Source organism: Sardina pilchardus, chromosome 24, assembly GCF_963854185.1.
Source record: "Sardina pilchardus chromosome 24, fSarPil1.1, whole genome shotgun sequence".
Lineage (NCBI taxonomy): Eukaryota > Metazoa > Chordata > Actinopteri > Clupeiformes > Clupeidae > Sardina > Sardina pilchardus.
In genome coordinates, this window is record NC_085017.1 from 8,401,270 (window position 1) to 8,421,957 (window position 20,688).

General features: G+C 39.3%; 1 protein-coding gene across 1 annotated transcript; it reads right to left on the bottom strand.

Annotated features, from left to right (window-relative positions):
* Nucleotides 1–91: 91 nt before the first annotated feature.
* ammecr1 (AMMECR nuclear protein 1) lies at nucleotides 92–20,457 on the bottom strand. Its single transcript, XM_062529018.1, has 6 exons — nucleotides 18,902–20,457; nucleotides 15,920–16,030; nucleotides 8,838–8,952; nucleotides 4,371–4,461; nucleotides 4,193–4,289; nucleotides 92–2,337 (listed from the first exon to the last, which is right to left on the bottom strand). Exons 1-6 carry the CDS (start codon nucleotides 19,351–19,353, stop codon nucleotides 2,223–2,225), a joined length of 981 nt encoding a protein of 326 aa, XP_062385002.1. The 5' UTR covers nucleotides 19,354–20,457; the 3' UTR covers nucleotides 92–2,222.
* Nucleotides 20,458–20,688: the final 231 nt, after the last annotated feature.

Consider the following 20,688-nt stretch of genomic DNA (forward strand, 5'->3'; position numbering starts at 1 on the left):
ATACATTTACTCCTGTATGCACATACATAACTCACTAGACTTTGCAGCAGCAAAGAAAGTATTCAGTTTGTGTTGTACTCATCAGAGGACCAGAAAAAAGGCATTTACATGACTTAGATGACATACAACAAACACCACAAAATGTGAAATTTGAGCTTTTTTAGCAGCCTCCAAGTCACAATTCCCAAATGGCATTACAGCGTAATAAAAATTATTGTATTTAGATATACTAAAGCTGGCTCGAACATCTCCCATATCTATGGAAATGAAATAATTGAGCTAACGCTGCTGGGCATAATATCAGAAAAAAAGAAATTAGGTCAAAACAATCAAGTGTATCATTTCAATGTGTGGAAAATGGTGATCTATGCCTGGAAATCTTAAAAATATACAGAGAAGAGGTAAAGTCGGGCTGCCAATTTACTGGTTCATGTGTGTCAAGTAATTCATTTTTAAGGCAACACAACTGAAATCAGGGTCATCTCTGGGAGTAATAGGGTAACTGTGGATGGAACACCAAAAGCCCTTAATATTGTGCACAATGTAGGAAACAACAATGTCCTTATAGTGACATGTAGAAGCCTCATCACAATTGAGCACCTCTAAAAATGTCAGTTTCTTCTCCAGAAAACAGTACCGTTAAGTACTTACGTAGGGGGGAGAGGGGTGGGGGATGTCACAACACAGTATGACTTACAAGATTATTCTTGGACATTAAAGTACTAATCCTGTGATTTTCTCAGACAAGCTGCAACCCCCAGCCACCCCCCACCCCCCTCCCCGCAACAGCAAAGTGTGCAGACCACTTCACCGGTGTTTAAAAAGATAAAAAGGAGTTCATAAATCACTTGTGTGGCCTCACATGATTGCACCAAACTGCAACACATAGCTGCAACCTGTGAATCTTGTGAACAAAAGCCATTAAATATAACCTTTAAGTCTGAAAAATTATCTTCTCTTTACCAGCCCCATTGGTCTATTGTGAGTGTTCTTAAAATGATCTTCTCTAAATATTCACTCATTAAATAGTATATGTTACAGTTTATTTGTTTTTGTAGATAGATGTAAACATTATTCACACCGTGATGGTGCACTCGAGAGGCTACAACCACAATATATCAAGACTTTACAAAACCGTCACAAAATGTGACCCAAACCAAGACTGCTAACATAACCAACAAATGTCACGCAAGGATAAGACTCATAGTAAATGGCAGATACAATCAGAAATACCAGCTTTGCCTTCAAGGGAAAAACCTTGACTACACAGCCATTAGCCAAAAAATTCAGGTAAACAGAGTGGCGCCTAGATGTCAAAACTGAAGGGGAAAGAGACACCCAGAACCTACTCTGCATGCAGTAAGAAAATTAATATGGCTTATAGTCTTTTCTATGGCATGTCCCTGTGGTTTGAATTTATATTCAGGAAAAAAAACAATCCTCAAAAACTTGCACAAAATGGGAGCGATACAACTCAGCTTAAGATAATTCAGTCAAGTGAAGAACAATAGCGTCTAATATCCAGAATTATAATGTTGGGAAGTATCTTGGCCAATTGACTTCAATATTGAGTAATAGTCAAAGCTTTCCAAAACTAAACAAAGAGAAGCAGACCCTTGTATAATAACTACAAGATGTATAAGGGGTCATGAGGCAAACAACTGAAACACATCCACAACCATTAAAACCCACCAAAAATTCATGATGGTCCACTGATTTCAGGAGAAAAAACTTGGGTTATAGATCATGAATGTTTACATGTACCCGACACACATGGCAACACTCAGGGAGAAAAAGTCTTGTCAGACTTTGAAGAGAACAAAATAAAAATAAAAGTAGAACAAATACTACAATTTTGCATAACCAGAATAAAACTAATCAAAATTTGGGGCTATCAACTCCATCCACAAAATTTAAACCTGATAAGGGGTCATTATTTCTCCACTTTCACCTCTTAATTCACAAAAGGGTAACGGAAATATATGCTGCAAAAACTAAAATACATGAAAGGAAAAATAGGAATTTTTGCTTCTTTAGTAAATCAATATCAGACTTAATTTGCCAAGCCCGTTGCCATGAGCCATCAAAAAGACGGTCAGCACGGCAACGGAAACTATCATCATAAAATGGTACAGTAGTAAAGATAGCTAGACCACGAGGGGGCGGGCTCTCCTGGGAAGAGGTCTGCTGAGAGGTCCAGTGACTGGTCATGCGGCTCGGTGTCAGGAATAATGGTTGTAGGGTGGAAGAGGGTGCCCAATGCCATTCTGGTAGTGATGGTGTTGGCGATGAGCAATATATTCTGCGTAGCTCATAGTCATCTTTTCACTACGATACCTGCATGGAGGAAAAAGAGAAGGTGGACATAACCATAGTTTAAAAATATATATATATTTTAGGAGACTGGGCTCTCACCTTCACAACTACTAAACTAGTAGTAGCATAATTTCCATGATTCTGCATAGAATCATCCACAATATTGGATCTTTTGCCATATTGGAGTTTGTCGATAGCAAAACTTAACTACAGAGATCAAAACCTTTTTCTGATCTTGATCTTCAGACCAAGCCTCATAAAAGTTACTGGAAGGATTTGCCATTATGTGGCAGACTTATTGTGCATTGTTGTGCTGTATTTTTACAATGTGTGTGAGTCTGTGTGTGTATACTGTGTATCTGCACTTTGTGTAAGTGTGATCATTTGTATGGATGCCAAAAACCAAAGAAAACAAAATAGTGTAACTTAAGTTCACAAAAAGCTTTCCTCCATTTATTGGTCAGACAGGTGTTTTGGGTGAAACCAACTGATGTTACACTGCCGATTACTAAAGAACAGAAAAGGTAGAAACAATTTTTTTTTCCTGATGAAAGAAGAGTCTACTCTCTCTTTTGGTAGTTTCAGTGTTTGCATAGTCATAGAAGTCACTGTTCTGTGGGTCTTGGCATCATGGGGCTTTCTGTACTGAAAATGCCTGGCAGCCAATGAGTTAATAGACCTATGCCAAAGTCAGAGTTCACGCTACATCAGACTCTTCCAAGAGTGTGTACTCTACCATAGACACCTTTCCCCACCTTTTACCAACTTCCAATCATCTCACACTCAACAGGAAAAGAATGACATCTCACTACAACAGTAAACAAAGAACCTCTTTCAGCACAGATGTGAATGGAAAAAAAATTATGCAAGTTTAGAATCCATAGTCTGCAGTGCATGATAATACAGCCCATCATAGTTTTATATAGGCTATGCTGCTAACAATGGCTTTATGTCCAGGGTTCCCACCATCGTAATTATGGCACAGGTTGGCCCAACAATTGTATTCCATGATTCGACTGCACTGTCCTATATCATAATAGCATAGCCTACATAAGGGAGTGGAAAGGATGACCGTAAGATTTCATTTCCCCAGCAGCTCTCAAACCAAACTGTACTCCATGAATAAACTAATCTAGTTTAAATCTCAATTTTATGAGCTCTCTCTGTTGTTCTCTCTTATAGCAGGCACAGCTTAACCACAACCATCTCTATCTTGGTTACATTTAACTATAAACGACTCCATAATTCACTCAGAAGTCAACAGACTATCGTCTACTGAAAGACTGAATCTGTGTGATGTGAGCACGAAATAAAATGTGTAATATCAAAAATAATCCCATTGGACTTGGTGTGTGTACACAAGATTTTGAATTCTTGCAACGGAATTTCATGTTGCATGTGGTACGGGCCTTTAGACTGAAAACTTTGCAAGCAGTGGAGAAGGCTACTTTCACTCTAGAAAGTTCTGCAGCAAGAAGGCTAAGCATGAATTCTAGGAATTTCAAACTATTTCTTTAGACTTGTCCCGATTTATATGCAGGGAAATCCAGGGCAACCAAAATCATATCACAGCTGCATTTGCCACATATTTCCGGAAAAAGTGGCATCATGCGATGCTTGTGAGGGAGCAAAAATGAACCTCTAGCCTCTTCTACTTAGTTCAAGCAGTAACAACAGGAAAAAGTTTGAAAAAAAAAAAAACATTTGAAAAATTGCATTTTAATACAAATCTGTTCAATCATTCAGTCCCCGCCTTTGTTTTTCTGAATGACCTTTCTAGCAAGCAGGCTGAATTTGTACAGCAAAATTGTCTTCAGAATTATCTTATACTGGACTGGAATAAAACATTGAAGCAATACTTTAAAGCTTCACTTACCTGGTCAATTTAATGCTCTTCCTGAAGTCATTTGTGATGGGAGCTTTATAACCTCCCTTGCGAAGTAAGGAATCTATGGTCTGAATGTGGTCCCATCCTGAACAAAGAGAAAACATAATATATATGTTAAACAGGAGAGAAATGCACATTTAAAGAAAAAAATAAAAGGTTCACTTACCTTGTTCTTTTGCAACCTCCGGAAGATAGGTGGCTGTGCGTTTTGATCCTTTTTCATTGAAAAATTCTATCCTAATGCCATGCACACCAACCTGTAAGGAAGAATGTGTCATTGTAGGATGGTGCAGAATTGTAGGATGGTGCAGAAAGACCTTTCACCAAGCTATTGCTGGGTGGGGTTAGAGGAACATTGTATCAGTTTCTGTCCCGCGATCTTGACATGCATTTGCTGCAAAAATTCAACGGGATACAGGTGGTCATTGTTAATCAGATTTGTGTATGAGATAATATTCATAATTTAAAAAGCTAAAATAATGTTGCATATATTTTTGCCTGAGATATTCAAAATGAGTATCAATGTCCATCAAATCAAGTCATTGTCAGTCAATTTTGTTGCCATGGTCTGTAGATGTTGTGTACCAAATTTGAAGATTATGATGAACAGCTTTGGAGAATATAGATTAGTTTCACCAAGTACCTTTTTAAGCTTTCTCTATTTGAATACAGTTACACACGTAATTATACGACCAAATATGGCGACACAAAGTAAAACGTGGCGTTTTTCTAAGCGTGTAAAAGGAAGAACTATAATGTATGGCGGAATAGCACTCTCTTTCACTCACTGAAAAATCCTCTTGTTCAAAGTGAGAGGGGGAAGGAGGAGAAGATTGTTGCTGGGAATGAACTGGGCTGAGCTAGTGCTAGCAAAGTGGCGCCGCGTGGCAGGAAGATGAGACTATTTGCTACAGTCTGTGATTGAAACGCTACAGGTATGCGTCAACTCGTCCTTGTAAAGCGAATAACATAGTTTAATGTGAAAAAAGGTGGTGTTCCTTTAATTGTGCTAAGCTTATGATGTCTAGCAATGACACTAGGCTCCTTTTTTGACAAGAAAAGTTGGCCAGAGCGCTTTTTTGATTTGAAAAACGCTGGCAGCAAAAAGCAGTTAAAGGAGTCTTTTACTGCCATAACAACATGTGCTAAACACAAGTAAATGATCGCTCACATAAGTTTTTCGATTGACTGCAATAAAGATACATGCTGAGCAGAAAATTTGGAACATGTCCAGTTTAACTCTATAAATTAATGTTGTGGGACAGTTTAACTCTCACATCATTGCCCTCAATGTCAAGTCAATCGTACTACATTTCTTCACATTAAACAGTCTCCATTTCTGCTGGTTACGAACGTCTCACTACTGAACTTGTAATTAGTCTGCGGTCAAAAAAAACAAAAAAAACTCTTGACGAAGGGTACTTTTTTCAGAGAATTTTAACTTTTCTTAACTTTAATTAAAAAAATTCTCAACACTGCCGACCGTGGTTTTTTTTAAGACATAGCCTACTCCATAGGATTACAACATAAAACGGACAAGGTCATCTTAAAAAGATAAGCCTGGTCTGTGCTGTGTTTTAATTTTTTTTAATTGCTACCCAGCAGAATTATCAATAAATATTTTTTTTTTCTTTTTAAAAAACATAAAAGTAGTCCTATTATTATGAGAGTTATAAAACGCAGTTATGACCATTTTCATGATAATCTCTCGGATTAGCTGGTATTCATTCACATGAACGGTCAGTGTAGCCCTAGACATGCACGTGTGCAATATTTACCTAGCGGGCTAGCTCTACTAAAATGGACACCTTTTGTAAAGTAGATCCAAACAGAGATATTTTCAAGCTTTGGACGAGTACATTGGGGCATGGCTGGTCTCGTCGTATGGGAGTGTGCTAAGACAGGGTACAGATATGACTGGGAATAACAGTGGAATTATACCCCTAATCAAGCAGAAAGCCCTATAGTATTGCCCCATAGTATTGTTGATATTGTTGGGCAATATTGATAATACCATATCTTTCTAAAGGGAGGGCCTTGGAGAGAACCAATGGTATTTGGGGGGCTCGTTATGGAAAAGTTTGGGAACCCCTGCTGTAGGCCAATATTCTTAGCCTTCTGCAAAGTATAAAAATGCAGAATGCAGATATATTTTTGCTTTAGGAACACATGCATTTTAATACCCCCCCCCCCCCCAAAAAAAAAAAAATGCAACTGTCAAATCACAGACAAAGTAAAACACACTCCATAACCTGGAGGTCTTAACTGATGAGTCATGAGGTGCAGGCCCTCATTATTTCAAGGTTAGACTATTGTAATGCAATGTTAACGGATCTGTTAAGTGTACTGAAACTGTTGCAGATGATTGGAAAAGCTGTAGCACATTTGCTCTTTAATTAGCCAGACAACACATGGAACATCCCCTCCAGTCTCACCCCATTGGCTTCCAACTTCCATGAACTGCCAGTTTCATAAATACCACCCTCTTGTCTGTAGGATAATAGGCCCTTCCCACGCTAACGTCAGACACTTTCCGCTTTGAAGCTTTGCTGCGTATAGGCCCGATCACATTGTAGACGGCATGCGCTGCGCTCACCGCTAGGTTGCTCTTGGTTGAGATAACGTTGTACGATTTTTGTTGCTGTTACCGCTCCTAATTCTATGGTTACTGCTGGGCTCCGCGCAAAAGACCATTCACTTACAGCACGCCGCGGTCAAAGTTCAATTATTTCAACTTTGACCGCGATACGCGCAACAGCGGCAAAGCGGCAAAATGCCGCCGGCGCTACGCTTTGCTGCGCTTAGCGGCAGAGCCGCTTTTGTGCTCTCAACCCATTGAAATGAATGGGTTTCATAGCGCATGCCGCCTGTAATCTGATCGGGCCTTATCAGTTCATCCGGCGTATGCAAAAGCTATGGTGATACGGCTACAGTTCTTGAGGTAAGATTAATATTTTACGTGTATTTATTATCTTCATTTTCCTTGCTATCGTTGGCGATCATTGCCGTCACATAGCTGCCTTGATTTGAGAGTAAAGTCAGTAGCCTAATCCTTAATATATAGCAGCAACTTCAGCTAGCTTCACCAAAGATCAAGTTGGTTTGATGTTGGATATTCGACAGAGATTCAAAATAAAGAACGGTCTTTCATTGAGTATCCGAATGTCCAACATCAAAACAACTTGATCTTCGGTGCTAACATGTCAGCTAGCTGAAGTTGCTGCTGTGTATAGCAGGGGTCTCCTAACGTTAGGACTAACATTATGTTCAGTTATCGTTTGCACGAGTTAGCTCTCGTAGCTGCCTTGATTTGAGAGTAAAGTTAAATGACGTTATGACTGCATATTACTGCTACTGGACGAACTGATACCCAGCTGCTGACATCACGTGAAAATGGCTAATCACTGAATCAAATCCCCTGCTCCACCACTTAATTTGGTATTTTGTTGAGCATTAGTCATATTTTCTGTCCTTTAAGACCAAGAGATCAGTCAAGATTTTATTAATTTGAAATTCGCTGTGATGTAATGACCTACCTATTGCTGTCCATTCTAGTGATGGCTTTGATATATTCAAAAAACCTTTCAAAATGCACCTTTTCAACAATCATTTGATTAGTAAAGTCAACTGAGCCATACTTTGTGATTGTATAGCTATTGTACAATTATTCTTCCATAATCTACGCTCTTCCAATGTCAGTGTGCTATTATATTGTTATTTTGATGTAAGACGCTTTGAATAATAATAAAGTAGCCATACCCATGTCTGCAATACAAATATATGTGATATAACAAACTGTCACAAAGAAAACATAAATACAGTGCAACCGAAAAGTTTGCAGACCCTTTCAAAGTTTCCATTTTGTTATGTTTCAGACAGGATGAATTTAGTTTTTCTAATGGATAATTTTTGTCCCCTCATCAATATATGCACAACACTATAATACTTCACTAAAAGCAGGTGTTTGGAGCGTTTTGTAAATGTATAAAACAAAATGGAAGACTGAAATATTTCATTTACATAAGCATTCAGACTCAAGCATTGTTATGACACTTGCAAATGAGCTCTAGTGCATCCTTCTAACAATTGTCCTTGAGATGCTTCTAGAACTTGATTGAGTCCACCTGTGCCTAAATGAAATCATTGGACATTAGGAGTGGCATCTGTCTATATAAGGTTAGATCCAATCTCCAATCAAGTTGTAGAAGCATCTCGAGGACCACTGATAGAAGTAGAACACACCAGCACTCAATTGCAAGGGTCATAACAAAAGGTCTGAATACTTACGTGAATTTCAATCTTATTTTTTTTTAAATTTTCAAAAAACCCCTCCAAACCCCTGCTTTTTTGAGGAGCATCGATATTACTGACTTTTAATTGGATCATCTCATTTAAGATGAGTATGAAACATAACAAAATGTTGAAAACTTGAAAGGGTCTCAAAACGCTCCTGTTGCACTGTATGTATGATTTCAGAGCATAGCTCAAAGTGTCGCTCAAAGTGTCAATCAGAGTGTACAATAACAGATTAACAGATTGTGTTGCTTTAAAACATAAACAACAACAACAACAACAACAATAATAAAAATAATAATAATAAATAAAAAATAATAATAATAAATATTCTTCTTACCTCCCAGTCAAGATAATCACCAACATCTTCAAAGTTGGTGAGCAGAGATACTGAGCAGAAGAGACGTGGCAGCTCATCCCTCGTCATGGGGGGAAAGCGGCTGTCTTTAAGGGCACTGAAAGACAGCAAAAACAACAACAAAAAAACTTACACACACAGCAGCAACAATGAAGCATCCTATATTTTTTCTTTTCTCTTTGACAATGACAATTTCTTATTGTCCAATCTCTTTGACAAAAACCAAGTTTCCATCCAGTTTTTGCGACGTTTTGTTATCGACAAACAGAATATGCGTAAAAAAAATTGTGTGATATTTGCCGTCTCCAGCCTATTTCCATCCAACTGGCTTTTTATCGATAAAATGCTGTGCGTGACGACGTCACACACCCCTAAAACGAACTATCGCATAAGTTTTGGTGTATCGCAAAAAAAATCTGCCTTTGAGCAGTTTCCATACATCATTTTGGGTATGTCGCAAATGATCTCCCTTTTGCTTTCCACGTGACACCCCCTTCCATAGTCAAACAAAAATGGAGAGATTAGTCGGACAGTTTTTTAAATTTGCCAGCTAACAGTAATTTCAGTTTCACAAATGTTGTAGCATTCCTTTGCCGTTTTCCATCAAAAATAGCTGTGATTTCATTTTCCTAAATTAATTTGTCTGTACAAAGATAAATATACAATTTTCTATACATGCAAATATTAAATATCATATAGGCTATGGCCGGATGAAAGAAAGTGGACAGCTAACAGACATACTGACTAGGCCAGTGGTTTGCAAAGTGGGGGCCGCCAGGGGGCGCGCTAGGGGGGCCGCAGCAAGTTGGATGAAAATAAACTGTACAAGCAAAAAAAAAAGCATAAAATATTTCTATTATTGTATGTATTTATATGAAATACCAATATAATAATTTGTTGTATACCTGCTTTTGTATACCTTTTAGGGATGTAACAATTACAGTGTAAAGGTAAACCATGATAAAAATGTTGACGTTAACAATTACCGTGTTCATTTCAAATATAATTATTATCGCGGTCGATAACCACGGTCTGGAAATCGTGTGTTAAATTGCTTCCAGCTTCATCTGAGCCTGCTTTTGATATAGGCCTGGTAGGCTACTATGAAGCAAAATTGGTACCCTACTGATTCTGTTGTCTAATTTGATGGGTTTAACCACAATTCGGATTAGGCTACACCTTTTAAAAAGCGGAACATTTTCACCGCAAATGTGCGCTGTGGCTGTCATATATAGCCACTCGGCGTCTTTTTATGTAGGCTACATTCATATTAAATCCATTCTACTAACGATATCAGGAGAATACCGTAACGTTTTATTTTGAGCACTAGTTGTCACTCATTGGATACATAAAACAGATACCAAACTCAAAGTCATGATACCCAGCCAATTAAACATGACCAAGGAAAAATAGAACGGGACAACACACAATGCCATGCTACTCCTAAATCATAGATTTTAACATTGCAAGACACTTATCTTTTCTATGACACCAGAATATTTTCTTTACCTTGTTCGTTTTTGAACATTCATTTTATGTAATGAAAACATATATCCTTGAACTATGCCTATTTGACTATTTTGACTATTATATAATGACTATTTTCCAAAAACCGAATGAAACCTAATTACGTTCAAATACTTTTTAAAGTGACAGGCACTCAATTAGACCTACACACCACCCCTGTGATATCATTAAAGACAAGTGCAATCAATGTGAGGTACTCAAATTACTGAATATTTTTAGCTATAAGTAATTATGCAGATCCAAAAATACTATAATGTTAACAAAATATATAAAGTTTTATGAATACAAAATATGAAATAGAAACCAGACAAGCCATTTTCTGTGTGTACGGCTGTACGCTTAAGGCAATAAGGTTTTGCCTATATATTTTGTAAGGGATAATCAACGACGCGCCGTGCGTTTATAGGAAAATAATGCACGTTCGAAGTGGTAATAAGGATAAGGAAGTGCATTATTTTCCTATAAACGCACAGGGTGCGGAGTTGATTATCCCGCTTATACCACTGCTACTATCATTTTCGTTTATATTGCCGCTGTCTTAGATACAACATTGCTGTTTTTACCGTTACATTCACATTGGCGAATTAATATTCAAGTGTAATAAGCCCAAAAGAAGGGAACTACTTCATAGCCGTGCGGTATATAGAAAAATAATGCACGTTCCAAATAGCGCATCACAATAGGAAATTTGACCAAGCAGTGGTATAAGTACGGGATAATGGATGACACGCCGTGCGGTTATTAAAAATTAATGCACGCTCTAGACGGTGATACAGCCCGACGCGAAGCGGAGGGACGTTCCGTCTAGAAAAGTGCATTAACTTTGAATAACCGCACGGCGTGAAGTCCATTATCCCGCTTATTCCACTGTTGCCACTGCGTTGTGTTCGTTTCCGGTGCTAATTTAAATGTTTTAATCACTAGAACTGTTTTGTTTGTAGAACTACTTTTCCCAGACACATTTCAACTAATTTCTCAACCTGCGGTTACTAATTCTAAATGGATGGTTGCTATGGCCAAAAGCCAGTCGTTAGTTCTAATCTCCCGTTGTCAAGCTGGCATATCCCAAGATTCTGATGAACGTTAACTTTGAAAGATTGCTATTTTTCTTAGCCTACTGCCACCTAACTAGCTAAATGACACCTCTGTCATATGCTAAACGTTACTATGATCTGAACGTCTGTATTTTACAGTTTGTATGTAACGTGACATTGCATTTAAACTTCACAACAAGTTTGGCGAATTAATATTCAAGTGTGATACGGTCAAAAACAATGGAACTACTTCATAGCCGTGCGTATATCTAAAGTTAATGCACACCCTTATAGAACGCAGGACAAAGGGGAACTCAACCGAGCAGTGGAATAATGTGATGTAATAAACACTGTCACACTTTTTTCTAAACTATTTCAGCTTGTGTATGCCTATCAGTGCTTTTTTAACATATGAACACATATTTTTTAAATACCGCGATAATACCAAAAACCATGATAATTTTGGTCACTATAAACGTGTAACACCATTACATCCCTAAATAGTGTATATTGCAAAGCCTATAAAATAAATAGATTTTCACCTATATAGGCCTATTTTATTTACTTATTTCTACATTTGCCGTATCGTTGATGGGTTCATACAACATCATGCAAAAGGGGGGCCTTGGCCACAATCTTGTGGTATTTGGGGGGCCTTGTCATGGGAAAGTTTGGGAACCCCTGGACTAGGCTACTGTGTGGAAGATCTGCTCCAAGAAAATCCTAAAAGACCGATAGACAGCCAATCTGAACACCTGTTTACACCAACCAGCGGTAGGCTATATACACATTGCCAGACTTCGCTGGGCCTAGCAAAAAAGCTAGGCAAGATTATATCGCGGTCACTCATCTAAAATCTTGACTAGCCCCGTCTGTACCAAACTTATACACATCCCACCGTATTAGGCTACCTGCTTGCCGACTATGAGGGCAGCGGAAAGTGAAAGTAAAACTGCGATCGCAGACTCAGTAGAAGTAAATTACAGTTCAAGCAAACAACTTTTTCAAATAACGAATCCCGATTGCCACACCGCCGCTGCTGGGGCTTTTGCTAAAGGCAAACGCATGAAATACTACAAGCCTTACAGTGAAAGACGTAGGCTATAGCTTCTGATCCTATAACGATAACGAAATGAATGGTTTATTTTAAGAGTCATTGCATGAGAAAACCAGGCAGAGGTGGGAAGATGGGGGTCGGCCAAATCGGCTCATACACTGTATAGGTGATAAGTATGTGGAACTATGAACAGCCATATACTTAAAACCCTCCAGCTGTTTTTTGTTATGGAATTCTGGGACCCCTCTCAGAGACCCTCAAAAATCCAACAATTCATGGCTGAAAATGACTGAAATTGCCATTTCTACCCTGATTATCCTGATAAAGATATGAACATAAGCTTTATATTTCCATAGAGCCTAGGTAGCATAGTTTTAAAGACCAAAAGGTGCACCGAGAGGTTATCTACACCACTGAAAGCAGAATTTTCCTCCCTCTAAATTTCGGTAATTTTTAAGAAGCATTATCTCGTATTCGCAGTGGCTTTGGTGGATGGTTTTACTGTTGCTGGAGAAAGGAACATCTACTGATTCAAAAACAATTGTCGTCTAATTGGGCCACACATAATGTGTGCCGTGCCAGGAGGGTTGTTGAATTTTTGAGGTTCTCTGAGAGGGGCCCCAGAACTCCACAACAAAAAAGAGTTTGAGGGTTTTAAGTATATGGCTGTTCATAGTTCCACATACTTATCACATATACAAAGTATGAGCCGATTTGGCCGACCCCCATCTTCCTACCTCCTGCTGGTTTTGCCTGGTTTTCTCTGCAACAAAATTATTTTTCAAACGATTAATCTATAGATTATTTTTTCGATTAGTCGACTAATCTAACGCCTAATTTTACGATTAATCTGACAATTATTTTTTTCAGTTACCGAATATTTCACATTATTTTATCAATTTAACTTTTCACACAATATGGACATGGAAACATGTGTAGTTAATTTGTCAATATTTATTGTTTAACATGACACTTCAAGTCACTTAAGAGGAATACCAAAAACTAAAAATATTTAATTTTCATTTGAGAGATAAAATACTCTTCAGGTGGCAGATGTGGCATCTAATAAATTAACAAAAAAAGTCACCTAGGAGGAATACCCAAAATAAATAACTTGTAATGCATGTTTAAGCCTGCTACTTGAAACTGCTTGCAACTAGATCGTGGGACAGCTCAAGTCAACAGCTAGATTATAACTACATAATGACCAGGGCTGCCAAATTTCAGAAAATGGCAAGCATGAGATGCGTTCGCCCGCCGACTGTCACAAGCGTGACACTTGGCAGCTCCGATTAGAGTCGCTTTTTCATGTGTGAACTTACCAAGAAAGAGGCAAATAAATGTTACACAGTTCTTAGCAGCCTTAACGTTGACTTGGAAACTCAAAGAGAAACCGCAAATCAACAGTGAACAAAAACTAGCAAGCAGGAGAACGTTTTAAATCTAATTGTCGGAGTCAGCGCTGTTGCGTGTGAAAGATAAGTTAGAGACGCCAAGACCGGCCTTATGTTGCTTCTGATTTGTTTATATCATGTGATGCCTTCCGTGGTTGGTTAGATTTAGGCACAAAGGACTTATGGATTGGTTATTGCGTTCAGTCAATCAGAGTTGCTGGAACTACGGCAAGGCAAGGACCAAGTTTATTATCATGAAAAAATATATATATAGTGCACTGAATGGGGAAATATTTTTGCGTGAGAAATGTCGAGTATGTCATGTAGTGTGAGAATGGGTCAAATTGCGTGACTGTCACGCTCAAAGCGTGAGACTTGGCAGCCCTGTTATAATGACAGAAGTTCTCTTTTCACCGGAGTACAAAATCCGGTATTAGCAAACAGATAATAAACATGTCGGGACTGGTGGCGCTAACAGCTTTAAACTAGGCAAACACGGGATCTGTTCTAGAGGTAATTAAATGAAGTCTCCATTGTAGCGTTAAGGTTGAAAAATTCCCACACCTTAGAAGACCGTGTTCGTGTTTTTCTTAGCTAGATGCTCCTCACTGCTTGCCGCTGCCATCTTTCTACATGCAAATGGCGACTAGCGCTCTGGTGCGTATTTACTGCCGCCACTGGACTGGAGTGAAAGTACATCTAGTAGGTTGTTGGGAACGGGAATTTGAACAAAAAAAAACGGTGACGCAAATTATTCACGTCGACTAATTTATTAAAAGAGACCCTATGGAACTTTCTGCAGAAGACGATCGCTCTTTGTTTACATCTGGAGACGAAGAACCACGCTTGCAATTTATATATTTAAATATAGCCTATACATGTATAAATATACACGCTAAAGCTGTCGAGGAAGCTCTGCAGAGAAAATGCAAGCATAAAACGAGCGAAAACGAACAACGAAACCGAAACCAGAGATGAAATCGCCAATCCTGCATAGTTCCTCTTTAAGTCGACTAACCGACCCAGCTCTACAGCATATAGCGTCCATAGCCTTGAAAAATCGTTTTTTGTCATATTTTGAAGCATAAAATGTCATATATATATCAGGTTAGGAATAATATATCAACAAACCCCTAAAAGTCTTGTAAATATAGTTTGGTATAAGACTGGAAGGTTTGGCGCATGTAAGTGCTTCAGAAGTGGAGATTATGTTCTCAGAGTGGGAGAAGAAACTCGTTTTGAGAAAACAACCTTGAAACACAGTCAACGGGATACCGTTCTAAGCCTAGACTCGTCTTTGAACTTTCGTGATTGATTGCTAATACAAAGGAAATGCCCATATTTGGATTGCATAGCGTCACGTAGGAGAAACAGGGCTTTCCAACGGTGTCACACACGATATGATTTGGATCACGGTCGCGGTAGAACAGGACACTTTAGAATGGGAACTTTTGGTGAAATTAGGATATATAGGCACGAGTAGACAAAATGTCATCAAATAAACACCTAAATGTGTAAATCGGACTTTGTTGTTGTAGTAGGGTGGTAGAATACATGCTAAGGTAGCAAACTAGCACAAAATCTCGAAATTGACCGGAGCTAAAAAAAACAATGTTTTCACCTGCCGTGTCTAGCCTTAACAAATAAATAAAAGGGGACAAATTTACAAATTAAATTTTTGGTCGCAGTCTGGAGCCCTGGACACATCCTCGAACATGTTGATCAACATGTGGAAGAACATAGGTGCAATAAATAGCTTAGTGACGTTTTGAGGGTTAGCTTGCAATAACCTGTCAAACGGTCATAGACAACAGTCTAACAGCAGCATCATCCAAAAGTGCCTCTGACTATTAAAGGCAATATACAAGTCAAGCTTTACATGCAAAAGGGGAGGTACACCGGGCGCGTAACTGAAGTGTTCCACTCGCAACGCGTAAAATCCATTTTAACTGCTACAACATACGCTACGCGAACAGAGCGCTTCAGTTACACGCCTGGTGTAGCTCCCCTGTAAGAGTTTGTCAGTAAAAATTAGTTATGAAAGATACTCACCTAGTAAGGGTGTACTCCCTGAGTCCTGAGTGCAGGTTCATGGCAGAAAATGTACCTATACAACCCCTCAACCTCTTGTCTCTGCCAATTTTCCAAGTGACGAACAGTGGACTGCAGGAAGGGGAGAGAACATTAGTGACACATTCGTTGCAAATGTACATATTTAAAAATTGTGAAAGGTGGGGATATTCAAATGTTCAAGTAAGCCATCCGTTAGGTAAACTACAACTACTACTTATTGTAACAATAATAATAGTAATAATAATATACACTCACTTAAATAAATAACCTTAGGGTTTTACCATGGTAAAAAACATCATAGGAGAGAGGAGGGAGGTGAAAGGCACGATACACGAGAGAACACAACAGTATCCCACGCAGAAGCGTAGGACACTGTTGAGAAAACAAACTTTTTGAGAAAACAAACAAAGCAGGACCATTTTAATAGCTCAACACAACTGAAACAACAATTGGTTTCACCAAATTCAACATAAAATATCACCAAAATGCTGCGGGAAGTGAATTCTGTCAAAAGTCTTGTCACCCTTGACAAAAAGTGTCTCTTGCACTGATAAAAGCAGACTTTTCATTGTCAAAATCCAGTGCTAAGGTTACGGGTAGTCAGACATCAGCTCTGGTAGCATTCCTGATGTCAGTCCAGCTATCGAATGTTTTAGGAATAAATACAATAAATCTTGCTAGGAATAGATCAACAAAACCCTCTTTAAAAGCATTCTAAATGTAGATAGAAATAAGACTGAGAGTTTGGTGTGTAAGTGCTTTTTAAGTGGAGATTTTGTTCGCAGCACAGCAAATGAGATTCCGCTTTCAGCCTAGACTCGCCTTTGAATTTTCACGATTGGTTGCTGATACAAAGAAAGTGACCATATTTGGATTGCATAGCAGGAAAGACAGAGCTTTACAGTGGTACTGGACATGATGTGTGTTGCGTCATGGTGACGGTAGCGCATGTAACATTAGAGTGCTAACTTTTGGTGAATTTAGGAGAATTAGGCAAGAGTAAACAAAATGTCATGAAATAAACTCCAATGACAATTCATCTGACCTCAACAATATGTCGACAACCTCTAGATGCTCTGTGTCACTCCAAACATAGCCTACTCTGGCACACTGACACAACTGTTAGTAAATTCGGCATTCGGATTTGATGATTTGATATTTATTCAGAATTCTGAACATTCTGGAAGTACTCTGGGATCTCCTGCTAAAAGGACAGAATGGCAGAAGGTGATACAGTTGTTGAAGATTGTATGGAGTGAAATTCACTCTTATTGAGCGAAATGAACTTGAACCATTCAATAACTAATTAGTTCAACATGTGTTTTGTATGTAACATTTCACTAGAGAAGTGGTAGTAACAAAAATAAAGTCTGCCAAAGATGGCAAGCGCCTTTAACATGAGAACATTTGAAATAGTGTCTGGGTGACCACTGGTGTCTATGTCAACATGGATGGATTGTAGCATGTTTGCTATACAAACTTAGTGAGGGCAAGTAATGGAAGCACATTTGGGGAAGGAATAAATCTGTGAAGTGTTTGGCTGATTAATGTTTTCATATGGCCTCATTCTCACATGTTCCCGAGTACAGGTAAAGCAAAAACAAAAAAATGGCTTCAAAATTAAGGTATTGTAGTCACACGTACATTACATACTGAATGGTTGATGTGAGAACACCCACCCTGGCTGCAAACAAAGGGCTGACAGCTCTTTACTGATCCCCATACAAGCCCTTATATTCTGTACACGTATAACGTTAACGTACATTCCACTTTACTCTGTGCAAACTCTGGAGCTGACCTAACAAGTACATTTTGAAAGGACAATTTCACAGCAAATTACTAATTGTTTTACTACATTGTAAAATGTAACATTTACAATGAACTGTCTAGATTCGGCTAAAACGCGTTCATTTTAGAAATATCAAAGGTGGGGGTTACTTGTTTCTGATCTCCATCTATCTGACAACAATGGCGTTAGCAAGCTAGCAAGCAGACACAATAAATGTTAGCTAAGATGCTAGCAGAGACCGGCAGCAATATAAAGTGCCCCGCGGCTTTTGATGTATTTTATTCCACTCATTCGACACAAAATCAAAATAGTCACTTTAGGTCAAAGGTTGGTCAGCAAACATGCATTTACATGCATTATTTGCTCGTCATAAACCTTCAAACGTACTAACGTTGGGTAGTCGCTTAGCTCACGCTAGCGATCAGATAACAACTTCGTTCACGGGGCTAAGCTAACGATTATTCCCTATTCATATGCGGTAACAATTCTCATAGCCTCACCGAATCTTTTACAGAATTGATCTTAATATCAGTTTATTAAGCTCACAAACATACATTACAATGGTATTCAACATAGATATATGTACAGCTAAGTTAACATAAGAGCCTGTTCGGTCAAGAGCTGGGTAACGATAACTTAAAACCAGTTAACGTAACGTTGACATTAATCTAAACTAGTGCTAGCGTTAGCTTCATCATTCACGTCGGATACATTTGTACATTAGCGTTAAGCCCTACCGTGAAACAACAACAAAGTCCTAGCTCGCATAACGTTAATTTAGGTGCTACCAATCAAATGTATTTATTTTTTTAATTACATACATACAATCACATAATACACATACACATAATCTTCACCGCTAACGTACTGCTAACACATAACGTTAAGGCTTAGTTACGTTAAGAATTTAACTTGCGAGCTAGCAATCACTCAGCCACGTTAACATTAACGTTAACTTGTCTTACCTTACCGGAGACAAAAAGTAAGCACAAGTTACGTATTAGCTGGTAAGAGACCGCTAACATTACCTTAGTCGGGTAGACTTAGCAAAATATAAAATCACTGGAATGAAAACTATCATTGAAGCAGAGGTAAGTCAACGCTAGGCCTAATAATATGAACGTTAGTAAGCCTGCTATACAATTATTAGCTGATAGCTTAACGTTACTTACTAGGGGTCGTTTGTAAACCTGGGTGTCCGTGGAGGTTGGTATCCGTAGAGATGACAATAAAGGACGTCGAAACAGAAGCAACACATCTCAGCTGACACGACCATTTTCCTACCTCCGCTCCCAGATCCACTGGAGCCGGGGCTGAGATGAGGGGAGAGGGCAGTGGAGTTGTAGCTTCCCCCCGAGGAAGGGGACAGAGTGTTGCTGTTACTGCTACTACTACTACTCCCTGGCCCCCCTAGGCCGTTCACTCGGTTCACGTTCCCTGCCGCAACAGCAGCGGACGAGCCAATCCCCAAGTCCGATCCACAATGCCCGCTACCAGCTACCCCACTAGCCGCTCCGCCGGGACCTCCAGACCCAGGGGATCCCGACAACTTCTGCTTCTTCACCCCGCAGCACCCGGCCGCCATCTTGGAACAATCTGCACCGACACACCGCTTCCGACCCATCACCGTCACAGCGGGAAGGGCGGGAGGGAAGGCCGACCAGACGTACAAATCCCACTGCGTCAACACGTTCGACGGACAATGCTCCACCTTCCCCGTTGTGTCAAACACCTAGCTCAGTTTACGTGTTAATTCCAAATGTAGAAATGGGACTGCAGTGTCATCCAAACCAATATGCCCACCATACACGGAAAAATAAGCAATTGTCCTTGAGAGGCAACCGGTTACGAACGGCGAGGAGTCATACGTTTTAATGAATCCAAGATTTCACACTTCTTCAACCAAACTCGGAATCCAAAGGCCATCCGTTGTCATAATATATTTACCACGTAGGCCTTTACATGACCCTAAGATGAATATTTACACATTCTTTGTCAGATGCATTAATGCAAGACATAGGGACATCCGATAGGTAGCTACTCGTTGCAACACAAATCAGTCATCTAGTAAGGGAGTTGCAAACTAAACAACGTCTCAGCCTGCACAGGATGTTGCACCTTTGATAGCAGAGTATTAACGATTGTTGGCTCACATCCGACCTTAGTCAGATACGGAGATTGCTACAATGTCCGATTCTGAAGTCGACGCAGTCAAAATGGCTAGGGGCAATGCGGTTTAATTTTTGAATTACAGCATTTGCAAGTAACAAGTCACTCAAGCAAAGCTTGACAGGCTTTACGCCGCAGGTCGTGCTGTTCTTATTTCAGTCCCAATGCAAAAAGCAGTTCTGAAACTTTGTTGTCGATTTGTTTGGACGTTACCACTCGATAATAGGTAGACATATTTTCACAGTATATTAATCCATCTGTAGAGATCCACCGTTCCCCACCTTCGTTGCTAACTGCTAACATTCAGCTACGTTGGTTGGCGTAAAGACCTGGTTAACCCAAAGTCGCTGCTACCGTGTATCTGCCACGCAAATAGAGAATCCAGGACGCATTTTGTGATCAATTCTTCCCTGGATAACCGGATGATTCTGTGTGCATCCTACGTTAGCATGAGCTGTAGATTGCCCTTCCCAGGCAGTGTAGCCTATCCCGTAATCGCGGGCAGTTGTACTGATTAGTCCTCAGTCTGGAAGAAATAAAAGAGAGCGAATTCACCAACCGGAGGCTGCTGTCCTTTGACACTTCAGCACCACCGCCTTGCCAGGAACTTACAGCTGTCTGCAGATAGATGCTGCTGTACAATCATGCCCGTATGCCTTTAATTTAAGGAAAGATGTATACTATCTCATGACGTGTCACTCAACTCAAACTTATGGCCCTATCTCACACAAACACACACACACACACACAAGATATAATTCCAAAAGTTCCAAGTGTGTGCAAGTTGTCT

What these genes read in the sequence shown, in the direction of transcription:
- ammecr1 (XM_062529018.1), bottom strand. Translation starts at nt 19,353, where the DNA reads ATGGGTCGGAAGCGGTGTGTCGGTGCAGATTGTTCCAAGATGGCGGCC. An exon ending in AGGTTTACAAACGACCCCTA is followed by an intron (nt 16,031 to 18,901) that starts GTAAGTAACGTT and finishes CCCTTCCTGCAG; the next exon opens with TCCACTGTTCGTCACTTGGA. An exon ending in AGGGAGTACACCCTTACTAG is followed by an intron (nt 8,953 to 15,919) that starts GTGAGTATCTTT and finishes GCTGTCTTTCAG; the next exon opens with TGCCCTTAAAGACAGCCGCT.